Source organism: Chenopodium album, chromosome 24, assembly GCF_948465745.1.
Source record: "Chenopodium album chromosome 24, dcCheAlbu1.1, whole genome shotgun sequence".
NCBI lineage: Eukaryota > Viridiplantae > Streptophyta > Magnoliopsida > Caryophyllales > Amaranthaceae > Chenopodium > Chenopodium album.
In genome coordinates this window covers 33418104-33431551 of record NC_137857.1, presented here as the reverse complement: position 1 = coordinate 33431551, position 13448 = coordinate 33418104, and the positions used below count along the sequence as shown (strand labels likewise).

General features: G+C 34.2%; 1 protein-coding gene across 1 annotated transcript; it reads right to left on the bottom strand.

The window, feature by feature from the left end:
• Positions 1-1272: 1272 nt before the first annotated feature.
• LOC145612520 (hyperosmolality-gated Ca2+ permeable channel 1.1-like) lies at positions 1273-11086 on the bottom strand. Its single transcript, XM_081667872.1, has 12 exons — positions 10710-11086; positions 9471-9866; positions 8645-8791; positions 7808-7943; positions 7141-7242; positions 6929-7048; positions 6763-6843; positions 5300-5640; positions 4395-4640; positions 3652-3976; positions 2957-3190; positions 1273-1790 (listed from the first exon to the last, which is right to left on the bottom strand). The coding sequence occupies exons 2-12, from the start codon at positions 9782-9784 to the stop codon at positions 1542-1544; spliced, it is 2295 nt and encodes a 764-aa protein (XP_081523998.1). The 5' UTR covers positions 9785-9866; positions 10710-11086; the 3' UTR covers positions 1273-1541.
• Positions 11087-13448: the final 2362 nt, after the last annotated feature.

Genomic DNA, 13448 nt, shown 5'->3' with positions numbered 1-13448 from the left:
TAATCGCACCACCCAGTTTGTTAATCCTCCAATCACCTTGATTGCACCACCTAGTTTGTTAATCCTCCAATCGTCCTGATCTCTACACCCAATTTTCCAAAATTCTCCAATTGTCTTGATTGTACCACCCAGTTTGCCAATCCTCACATCCTTTTTATCGCACCACCCAGTTTTCCAATCCTCCAAACGCTCTGATCGTAACATCCTGTCTGTCCATCTTCTAATCACCCTAATCACAATACCCAGTTTAAATTTACGAGGTGAATGTATGTATAGTGTTACAAAAGAAACACTTTTGATATTTTTTTTATTCTATTTTTTTTTTTGAAACATTATTCTAATTGAAACAAAAAAAATAAATAAATAAAATTGACAATATTGAAGACGGTCAATAATAGGCGATGTTGCAAGTTTAATTAATTTTTTTACTCATATCCATGTTCTTTTGCAAGTTTAAAACACATACTCCTCCTATATTGTTCTTTTTAGATCAATTTTATCTCACAAAAGGATTTCAAGTAGGAAGAACAACAGAAAAAAGGAAGTAAATACCATAATTGTTTATATAAGTCCCACTGTAGGCTAATTAATCATAGCATTTGTAGATTGTAGCATTAATAGGTAGAGGAGCAACTTTGTTTGGGAGGAAATAAAAACCTCTAAAATAGGCTTGAAGCAAAAGTGCTTCATAAATTCAATTCCGGGAGTACATCACACAAAATAGAATAAAAAATTATTAGGATTTTTTTACTTTTACCACCAAAAAAATCAAAAAAATGTTTTTTACCACCAAAACTTCTAAAACTTTTATTTTACCACCAAATAAAAAATTAAAAGTTGTTTTTTACCACCTGTCGTCAAAAACCTAACGGAATTTTTTAAATTCTTTGATTTTCGTGTCAAACACATGCTCTTTAGGGGTTTTGGGGGGCACTTTGGTTCTATGGAAAGTTTTGAGGTCAGAATTGACAAAAAATGATCGGAAATGGCATTTCCGATCATTTTTTGTCAATTTTGACCTCAAATTGGTCCCATAGGCCCAAAGTGCCCCCCTAAACCCATGAAAAACATATTTTGCGCACGAAATTCGAAGGAAATTTTTTTAAGCCGTTAGATTTAACGGTTTTCTTGCCGTTTGGTGGTAAAAAACAATTTTTAGAAATTTTTTTGGTGGTAAAATAAAAGTTTTAGAAGTTTTGGTGGTAAAAAAACAATTTTTTGATTTTTTTTGATGGTAAAAGTCAAAATTTCCTAAAAAATTTCAGCAGGAAATTATCAGCTTGAAGCAGATTTTGACATTCATAGACCAGAACAGCTGGAATAATTTACATGCAAGAGACAGTCGGTGCTTTATACATGAACACAAGTGAACGAGAAGGGAGAAACAACGATAGAGAACCATTAGATCTACCATAATACATTCCCTCCCTAAAAAGTACAAAACAGACCTACTGATGCATTTGCCTGCACAATCTGACTACAATGCCGTAATTCTTTGCTATGAACTAAGCTCATTTTACCCATGAGTTTTCTCACACTCTTCATAAATCGACATGTTTACTTGGAGAAGTTGAAGATGACTTGCTCATTTTGCTTGGCACTGGAGTGTTTCTTCTTGACTGGCGTCTAGTAGGAACAAGCTCGGCTTCCATCTCCAGCTTGTTCTGAACTGCATCATCTTCATCACCCTCATCTTTGAACACAGGATGGATATAGGCATTCTGAAGGTATGCTTTCAAGTTGAAGCCAGGATCTCTTGCACGTTCTAGAGTATCTTTCATCATTGCTTCCTAAAAATTCCAGGAAAATACAGTGTTAATCATTGTACAATAACGAAAGTGTGAAGACTACTGAAGATTGAAATACATCATAGGAAATTGCCACAGTAAAAAAAATATGTAACTTGAATTACTCTCTTCCTCACCAGGGGTTCCCGCGGGGATGGGGGGAGGATGGAAGGTAAGTGCAAAAGTATACAGATGAAGGGGAAGGGCCAAAAGGCGGGGAGGGGGGGCTGTTGGTTGGACACAGATACATCTCTAAGCATCAGACAGCTATTTTATGAAAAGTTCGCATGGCTTTGGTATTTAATGAAGGGCTAAGTCTCAAGTACCCATACCCATATGCCATGTCATAGTATCAAAATCTGACGCGAATACTTTAGGTGAAATAAAGGGTCGACTCTGCCCATGACCCCGACCTTAAACCAAAAAGTGCCCAATTTAACCATGTCATAAAAACTCTCCTATCCACACCAAAAAGGCAAAAACCCATGAGGCCATGACCAACCCTAGCCAGTAGCCATGATACTTGGATGCCCTAGCCCCTAACTTAGACCAAATTATACAACCAACCGCAAATTAGAGGAACTTAAAACCTTTCTATCAATTCTATTTGTAGCAAAAAGCATTCTTCATTCAAAGTTAGTTGTGTCCATTCAAGGAACATCAATACTTACACCCAGTTCAACTTTTTGCAGTTAATATGAAGAATATTGTTTGGCAGAGGAATTATAGAAGTAAGGTTGTTTTGAACATTTCAACCTATACTTTATTAAAAGAGAGGGAGTGGAATTCAGTAGTTTACGCATGTGCCTTCCAGTTTTGTTCTAGCTTGCACAGTTGCACTTATGCAAAGGTAGGTTTCTATGCAGCCAGATGATGCTAATTGATGGGCTTATCCAAAATCTAATAAGTGTTCAGTAGGAAAACAAGGAATTGTTGAATAACCCCGCTTAACCAGAATCACACCACAACCCCAGATCAAACCCAACTACCTAGAAACTATTAAAGAGAAGAAACATCTGCAAGAATCCAGAGTTTCTAAAGCCATTAAAAATATAAAAACATGTTACATGAAGAAGATATGAATTATATACTGGCTTAAATCATCTATGTTAAGCAAAAGTAGCACAATCGATTATTATATTATCATAATTCACTGTTCTCTGACTGACCTGTAGAGGATAAGTCTTGAATGCTGGCTCAAATCGACCCTTGCAGTACCTATGAAACCATATGGTAAGAATCGGAAGTGCAATGAGAAATGGTGTTGATGAAGCAGCCTTCTTAGTGCTCAACAATCCCATCAGAAGCAACTGAGAGAAAACCATTGCAGTAATAATTCGTCCATGGACAGCAGGCCAGAAAGCACCAGCACTTTCATACTCCTGGTTGTAAACGTTTATGATCTGCAATCATGCAACCAAGCACTTAAAATGACACATTAAGGATTTTGTTCTTTTCACCTAAAGGAAACTCTGAACCACACCCAATTTGAGCTAGTAACAATTTAAGTACATGACTGAAGGGATAAGCTCACGTCATACCACACATTAAGGATTTTGTTCTTTTCACCTAAAATGTAAGCTTCAGGAGTGACGAGTTTAAATTTGGGCCAATAAATTCAGATTCAGGCAACAAAAGTTCAATCCACCACAAAAATAAGTAGAGACATGAGTTAACAGGATAAGGGCTAATAAGCTCATAAAAGGGGTCTTGAGGTTTTTTTAAACAAAAATGAAGCCTTAAAACACAGTGAATCCGACTAAGCTTTCATGAAAAAAATTCCTTGTAAAAAAAATACATGAATTTGTGTTCACATAATGTAACTGGATAAACAACAATAATAAGATTAATAATAATCACCAACCTGATGTCTGTACACAAGGTAAGAGAAGCCAAAGAAGACCAAAATGAACGGCAATATAATTGGAGAAACCACAGCATAAACAAAAGCCAACAATATATACAATTGTATCTGAGGCTCCCCAGTGTCAAACCCTATGCTTCCTGCATCCATTGCTGCCTCCCTGTCCTTCTCAGTCTTCACCAAGAACCAATTCTTCAAGTGGTATATAATCAAAGGTTTTAATCTCAGTATCTCACCAGCAACACCAGCCCACCCATCAATCATAATGTAAGTTATGAAAAAAGTTGCTTTCATTGGAATCCCTATACCGACGATCTCAAAGATCCTGTTAAGTCAGAGCATCAGATGGAATTTCACATAAGATGAAGATCTAAACTACATCACTAATTTAAAAGAACCTACATAAGCAACCAGTAATATTATTGATAGGAAGTTTCAGTAATGAAATTGCCATGTTCAAGGTAATGGGGTCAACTGACCCCATTTAATTCTTGTGCAACTTTGTTACAATCAATTAAAAGATAAAAAAACAATTAAATTACCAAACACAAGGAAACAACATGCAAGTTCAATCTACAATATAAATTTAAGGTACACAATTTATTTGGGCCGATAAATGTATACATGCAACATATATATGTATGATGTATGACAATATATGTGCATTTAATTACGATATTCTGCATTCATCCACAGGATAGCATAGAACAAGTAGGATAAACCATAGATTCAGAGTCGCATACTTATTTGGTGGCGATTTAAGGAATGTCTTCAGTTGTTGCATTGCGGTACCAGCTACAACACTAACAAGGAATACATTGACAAAGTTGAACATATAATATCGCGAAGCTGATCTTCTTTCTAGAATTGATAATGCTTCATAGCCTTCAAATTTAGACATCATCATCAATATTGCCGGCAGGAAGATGAGGAAAAGCTTTAAAACAAGTCCAGGTAGGAAGCCCTGAAGGAATGACTTGATAAATGGCCTGCATGGAGAATAATTCCCTAATCAGTGAGGAAAGAACAATGGTTTTCAGACAACAACAAAATGCAATCAACATTATTTCTTAATCAGAGATGAAATCAATCACATCGTAAAAATTCATACAAAATCAAAGATGTTAAACGCTTCATAAATGGTACGGTGGTACATTAACTGTGTGCCTATTTCTATAATACTAAATTTGTTACTTCATCAATTGTATAATAAGATATGAGATGTCACAACTATTTTTATTATAAAGAGTTCAAGAGAGAACTACTATGGGAAGGAGAAAGATGTTTGTCGATGCAGAATTCAAACAAAACAAGAAGCTATTCAGTCTATCAAAGAAACAGTTTTGCCTGCCAGGAAATAATTTATAAAGGCAGCAAGAGAAGTACATAAGGTAATAATAAGATGACACACGTACAATGAGCAAGAGGGTAACTACAGCAATTAGCACCAGGCCAATGTTATCAGGGAATGTTCCTTTTTTTTCTAAGTTATCTTCATTAGTGACTGCATGACTGCATCTATGTCGAACTGGTTAAATTAGAAAATTGTTATCTTTTGAATAAGAGATCATCTCTTTCTTTCAATATGGTTTAAATCAATTTAACATATTCACAGAACGTAATTAATTTACAGGCTAAGCAGACTTACCGCTCTACAATAAAATTTAGAAATGGAGCATATTTCTGAATTCCCTCAATGCTTGCCAGTGATTGTACTAAGGCAATTGGGATCATGAAGAAAAATGTCAGAAAGAAAAATGCAACAGACATTATCAGCCTTCGGATGCTGAGATGAACGTATGGAATAGCTAAGTTGGGCCAATAGACATCACGTGGCTCTGGGGCCCATCCAGTCAACCAAATCGTTGGATTTCTGGTTTGATGAGTCTGTGCACATACAGCCGCACCCCATCGAGTCTTAAAGGAAACAAAAGCAGCAGGCATGATAGACTTTGCATCGTGTTCAACTCTCTCTCTTTCTTCAGCAATCTGGCATGAAGAGATTCAATCAAAACAAGTGAACTCTATGAAAATACGCGAAAAATTAGGGCCCAGATATAAAATTTTAAACAAACTTATATTAACTTATGCTGCAAGAAAACATGGACAAGCACCAGCGTAAATGTATCAATTAAAACTGCCAGATATAAAATGGCAAAGGCAATTAAGCAAAGGAGGAGAAAGACAGAATTAGGAAGAGAGAAAACAAAGGAGATTTAAAGAAGAGGGAGACTCATGCCATGGAAAGGCTGACTGAAAAACTAGTGATCTAGCCCATCCAGAAGCTTGGTGAAATCAGCCACTGGCAGTAGATTTACACTAATCGATTTGCAGCTCCTTTGACTACTTTCTAAAGGGAAGACCGTCCCTGACTTACTGAGACGTTCCCAAGCCATTAATGACCCTCCCCCCCCCCCCCCCCCCCCAATACTAGGAAACATATCAGGTACAGGAAGGAAGCACTTATTGACTTCATTGGATTCCAAAAGCATATTTTCAGCACAAAATTTCTTTGCTCGATACACAATTCTCTTCTCACATATAATATCTATACTAATATATTAAAAGGCGTTACTAAGAACGTCTCTGTGCCACGTAGAGCACGCCACGTCACCTACTTTGTTTCTCATTATGCCACATCATCACTACTCAACCAGCTAGAATATTGCTTTATATAAAAAAAATGATGATAACGGGATTCGAACACCCAACCTTTTATAAGAAAGATAGTTACTTAACCATCTAAGCCAATCATAAGCTATGTTATAAACATGAAAATAAATGTATATAATTGATAATCACAAGGTCTAATTAAAGTAGTAACCGGTGCAACGCCCGGGCTACTCACTAGTTTTCTCATCAAAAGCGGTGTGGATAGATTATAGCATGATACAACTACAATGTTCCAGCTCATGTGCTTCGTTAGTGTGATAGCAATAACTACTAACCTTAATTAAGATAATTTCTTATTGTAAAAAATGAAGAGCTTGAAATTATAAATCATATTTGCTTTATACTACAGTTCTAGTCTCTTGTACTCCGTATAGATTTATTCAAATGTACATATTAGACAAACAAAAGAACCACAAAAGCTAAAAAAAAGGAACTCACTTCTTTATTTAGTCTCTCGATTTCAGCTTTATTATAATCAATGGCATCAACTTTTTGTCCAAATAGGCCAAGAAATCCAGTCTGCAACATCAAGAAAAGAATTTGCATCAGATGCTAATGTGTGTTAAACAAACCCTTGCATGGCTGCATATTGCAGTAATAATACCTTCGTCATGGGCCGTTGATCTGGCTTTCTAGAAAACTTTAGTTCGTAGTAATCCAGCCAATTTTGCTTCTTTTTCCTCTGTTCAACTAAATCTGACAGCTTATTTGCATTATGCACCACCTGAATTGCGAAATCAACCCCTCATGAGCCTTTACACTTAACGTTCATAGATTCAATAAATAAAAGGGAGCAAGAAACTGAAGAAGCCTGACCTGATGCGTGAGATAATGATCAGGGTGATTGACCAAAAAAAAGTGCTCCACGAGCTCACTAATTGATTCATCAGCATCTGGGGGAATATTTCGTACAAGGACCTGGAAATAAATCAATCAATATATTATCAAAGAAAAGGAAGGTTAATGGAGATGAATGGTCATAGATGGTTCAAGTTACAAAATCAGATGCATGTATTATGCTTGAATGTTCACGAGTCAGCACAACACTAATTGTAAGTCATTTATATCACTTCTACGAGTTCTACCTGCACTAGTTCAATGAATCACAGTTACACAAAAATTCAGTTTACAACTACAGTGACTATCAAATATTCAAATGTTCCTAAAGAATATCTTATACTTCTTGTTTATTAGGGAAGAAGACCAGTAGTCAATGACTATTTCTCAGTCAAACTTATATATAAAGAGAAGTCTCACTGCAACTGAAGGAATCAGGACATGAGGAGGTGTGATGAACATAAAGTTAAGAGCTAAAAACTGAATCACAAGAGACTGAAGATGCTATATATTGCTAATTCGCTATACATGCTAGTCTGATCCTTTAACATCATTTACATGGTACAAATCTACATAGTCCACATCATGATGCACAGTCAAAAAGGCCAACAGCTAGAAATTTCATCTAGACAAAAGACGATCATACCGTAAACTGATCAGGACGACGTCTTTCTGCTGCCATAAACTGCAGTCTCATAGCTGTAACCTTTGCATACTCCTTATACAGAACATAGCATGACCAAAATGTAATAGCATATTCCACCACTAAGTGAGCCCAAAACCTGCAATTTAAAAACAACAAACAGGTGAGCAAAGACAGTCTATGAATGTAAGCCACGATTAAAAAAATTAAAAATTAATTATAGCTCCATTACACAACTAGCACTTCAAAAGCCCTTGTATTGCCTATCTAAGGTTTTATTATGATACACCACTACTTTGATCAAGCATTGTATTCTATCCAAAATAATTCTGCATACATCTCAACCTCAACAAATCTGCCAGCAATGAACCCCATAATGTGTGTTGTTATGGTCTTGATTTAGCAGATGATAGACATTTAACCCCCTAACACCAACGGTCAATGGCTTATTTGAATATAGCACCCACTATCTTACCCCTTTTTTTTTGTTTAACTTGCATTCCATTTAAGTCTTTTTTTTTACTTACCCCTCATACCCCAAAGTATTTACACCTTTCCACTCACTCTCTCTTACTTTATCTAACTTTTCTTACACTTGCCCACCTTATTACTCCGTCGCTCATACTTTATCAGTTTATCCACCATCTTTTTCCAGCTACAACCCCTTTCAATATTTCTTTATCTAAATACCTCAGCTCTTAGTAGAACCCATAATAGTCAAAGAGGAAGTTTGTTTGGGAGCAAAAGAATAAAATAACAGGTTGGACAGCATAACCAAAGTAATATGAAGTATAAAAAAATCTCAAGGAGATAAAACCCAGACTTAAAAGAGGTCCAAACCTTGGAGATTCAAGCGGTATATTTGAAATTGACAGCTTATCAATGCCGTTGAAGACTGCCTTGGATACTTGTAATGCATCATTTGTAAAATTGACTGGAAATAAAACCAACATTGAAAACACCGCAACAGGGACAAAAATCTTAAGTCTGCAAAAAAAGAAAGGCATCAAAATTAATAATACTATAATAGTAATCAAAACAGATGCATGTCTACAGACAAAAGCAGCATGATTAATTCTTCTAATATGTTTTTCTCAGCACTTGAACAAAATTTTCTCCAGTACTGCTTTCTCAAATAAATGAGCAGAAGATGCTGAACATCCACAGTTACATCCTTGCATTTCCCGACTCAAACCTTGACATGCAATATCCTAGATAACTTCACCCACTGCTTTCCCTACTATCATCTCAAACGTATGAATAAAACCATCATTCTTAGGATATGTGCCTCTCAGAAATTGGTTTTATCGGTCACTTTAAATTATGTTGACTTCAAGAAATTTACATCACTGAAGGAAACTTCAAAGTTCAACCCCATCTAAACATTCTTATTTAACTAAAATGCATGACAGAAAGAAAACATTATGGTTATCATAAGAGCAGCCATGTCGATGCCATCTTATACAACCTCCTATCTAAGTTATTAAAAATTCTTGTTAAGAAAGCAAATCAAACCTTATGTTAAAAACTTCAATAGCTAATAAATAAATCTGAGTGATCTCATGCATCTAAGACAAACCAAGACTTTTGAGTACATTGCTACAACAAACAACAGAATTCAAAGATGGTGCACCAAGGAAGCACTAATCTACAAGTGGCCGCATACCCAATCATATATATCCGCAAGTAAACCACTGAATCCAATCCAGCATGCTCAATGAGCTCTGATTCAGGCATTTTGATAGCATCTGGCATCCAATTTAAGAATTTCAAGTAGGACTTGAAGTCCACATTGACAAATTTGCTCACAAAAGCTCCTGTGTGAAGCGGGCTGTTTCTTAACCCCCTCAGATACCATTTTGGAAAGTAAACTCTATCGTTGAAAGGTTGAATCCTCAGAAGTGCAAACGCCAACAAGAAGATAAATGCACTTAAAAGATTAAAGCCAGCAGAAAGCGCTATATCAGAGACGGAAGCCATCTTATTTCTCCAGAAGTTCGGTGCCTCCTAATAAACTTCCTCTATGTATGTAATCAGGAAATGTAACCCACAATGATTATATCTACATCAACAAAATATCACTGAATAATGTTAATACTTGAACAAAATTACAGTAAAGATATGCAACATTGGGTTCAAGCAAAAACCACAATGATTATTATATCAGAACACCACATAATCTATATGCAATATTGCCTCAAACGAAACCTCATTCGGACATATTGGAATTTCGGAGCATAATCGAGTTAATCTACCTAGTTTGCAATAACCAATGATCTATATGATTAAGAGAAGAGTCTATAACATATAATGCATCTTCAAAATATAGGCCAATTTGCATTACCTATGATTTCCCATATATCAACAATAAGTTTTTACAGGTTTATGAATTGATTCAATATGCATTATTTCACATGAAAGTGAATTATATCCTAAAAAAGCAGCTTCAACAACTAAAAACCAAAGACATTAATGTTAATTAGAAACAAAATATGTAATGATTCATAAATCAAACCTTTCAACAATAAATTTCCAGAATAACTAATACCCACAATAATAAGCTCATATTCCAAAAACATAATTCAAAGGATTCACTGAATAACTGGTCAAAATTAAGAACTGCCATATCTACACAATTTCTGCACATTTCAAGTAAAAAGTTAAAATTAAAAACCCAAAATTGCTGCCATCACATGAAGAAATCATTCATAATTCCACGGAAAAATTCTAACTTTCAACAGAAAAACATAAATTAAAACTTCATTTCAAACTTCCATCTTTCTCACACAAAACACAATAATTCCAAATACAGGTAAAAAAACAGCATATTCACAACAATATTTAAACAAAAAAAAAAAAAAAAAAAAAAAAAAAAAAAACAAAATTGATATTAAAATGAACTTACTTGTGGGTGAATTTCCCCTGTAAAATTGACCTCAAAATCTTTAAATAAAAAACAAAGAAATTCCCAGAAAATGAAAGATTTATTAAAGAGTAAGGAAGACAAAGATAGAAGCTTTGTTGAGAAGGGTATGTTTTGATTGCTTTAAATGCTCAATCAAAGAAAAGAAAATTATTCCCCCTCTTCTAAAAGCAAAACTCCCACTTTTTATTATTATTATTATTAAGATTTTGAGTTATTAATTAAAATTAATTGGGTATAATTTCTAACTAATAAATAAAACTCCTCCCTCTTTCACACAGGAAGAGTGTGACAGATTTGAGGGAGGAGAGAGAAAATTGATGATGGGAGATGAAACGGAAGTTGCAGAAAAATGAAAAATGAAAAAAATAATTCATAACTCCTGATTTTTTATGGGGGAAATTGTATCGTATAACTGTATAAGTGTACAAATAATGTCAATTAATCAAGTATTTACTACTTAATTAATACTACGTGATTAATTATTTCCTTTTTACAACTAATGTACAGAAGGAAGGTGACAAAATATAATAATCCCTCCATTTTATATTAGTTGTCCACCTGTCCTAATTGAGCTTGTTTTCAATTACTTTGGTACATGATGGTAATAACAAAAGGTGAATTTAATAAATTGTCAAGGTTTTTTTTTTTCGGTTTTTTATTTAAAGGGTCGTAAGGACAAGTGATGATCATAATCGACCTTAAGAGTTAGGATGGATCTCTTGGAACTGAAAGCAAGTATTTTTACCATAAGCTTTTGATTAAATTTACATAGTTTTCTTTTAAGTATAGTTTCTTTAGAGTGCTTTATACATGTAGGTATCGAGTGATAAAAATGCACCTTAATGTCCATAGATGTTAAGTTTGAGAATTGCATACTTCATATGCATCATATGGATGAATATGTTTTTTTTTTCTAATTACATTTGTAATACAACGAACGTAAAAGGATCGGAACTGCGACAATTTGTATAATTACCTCAAAAGGTAAATATACATTTATTTGTGTCATTTTCACTATGGTAATGCATTAGTTGTGCGGAGTTAAAGACAATATTAATTAATAAAGATCAGATATGCATTATAAACCCTAATAAAGAAATTATATCTAAGAAATTAGTTAAAAAGAGGAGGGACAATTCAATTTCATTACTATGTTATGTAGCTTTTTTTTTTCTTAACAAAAGTCAAATCAATGTTGATTTCTTTTGAGCATTACACTAGTTATCATTAGCTCAAACACAAATTACTAGAGGTGATAAAAAAAAATTCGAGCCGGGTCTGACCTTAACATCATAACTCATGTCCAAACCCACCTAAAAGTGGTGCGTTTTTTAAATCTAAACAGGCTTGTTGGACTTTTTCGTACCTGATTCGGACTTTTAAGTTTTAACTAAAATTGTGTATTTAGGCTTAGCTTGTCCAAACCAACCCCCCCCCCCCCCCCCCCCCCTCCAATTTTCAAGTTGGATCAGTATAGGCCATATTTTTGTGTGTTTGTTCTTAGCAAATCTTGAACCTTTTAACTTTATGCTAAATCAACCTAAATATATTTTAAATTTTTGAGCATACTATTTAGTTATATGAATTTGGCTATTTTGCTAGATTTCATACCGGCATGATAATCAAAACACTTAAACCATGATAGTGATCCATGCATAATCTTATACAAGTGTACAACCCCCTTTATTCACTCGATAGGCGTTGAGGGTCGCCCATAGGTGCCACATTTTTCGATCTTCTTGTATACTACTAAAATATCCCCTTATTACATCCCAACTTAAAGATATATACCATTTGCTCTATATAAACACTCTTGAATTATACTGTAATTTGTCTTTATCGGACATTACTAGATTTTTCATCAAATCGGATTTTACCAGACAAACCTCAAAGATAGCTGATATACTAACTATGCAAGTTTCAATCAAACTAGAGAGACATACTAAACACAAGTTTCTTAATCCATACTCAAAACAGTTTTCATTTTAGTATTTTATATATATAAGCACATCATATGGACTATGTTTTGGAAATTGCTATAAATAAGGTGAAATGAAAATAATGTCAATCAAGTCATTTACCACCATATATCATACCAAAAACTAAATCTTTGATAGAATTATAGAAATATCTAAAATAATTACTAGTTGAGTTGTTGAGCTACATACATAATCTACGTCAAGCTACATACAAAACAATAATGTATGACCTTTTGTTGTCAAAAAAGTGAGTTGTGCTATGTACAAGTTAATCAATGAAAACGCTCACTCCAAAAAGCTAACAACAAAGCTACAAACTCCGTTAATTTTTAGTTGCAACTTTAGACTATTATTTGTGAGATATAAAATATTCTAAAGTTACAACTAAAAGTTAATAAAAAGTAGTTTATAATACTACATCCGTTATATATTATTTGCAACAATCATAAGACATTTTTTCTCTCTATTTTATGTCAAATTGTTGCAAATAGTACTCCGTATATAACGAAGGTAGTACTAAGATTATTATATTACACGGTTTTAAAATATAGAGTACCAGATTAGAAGTTGATAGATCTATACGGTGGTGTATAATTAAAGTAAAGTAATAGCAATTCAAAAAAAAAAAAAAAAAAAAAAAAAACAGTAAATATTGTCGGCAATTTCCAACGGTAGCACACATGATGCAACCAAGTCTGGCGCAATCATATGAGATGAAATATGATCGAAAAGGACAAAG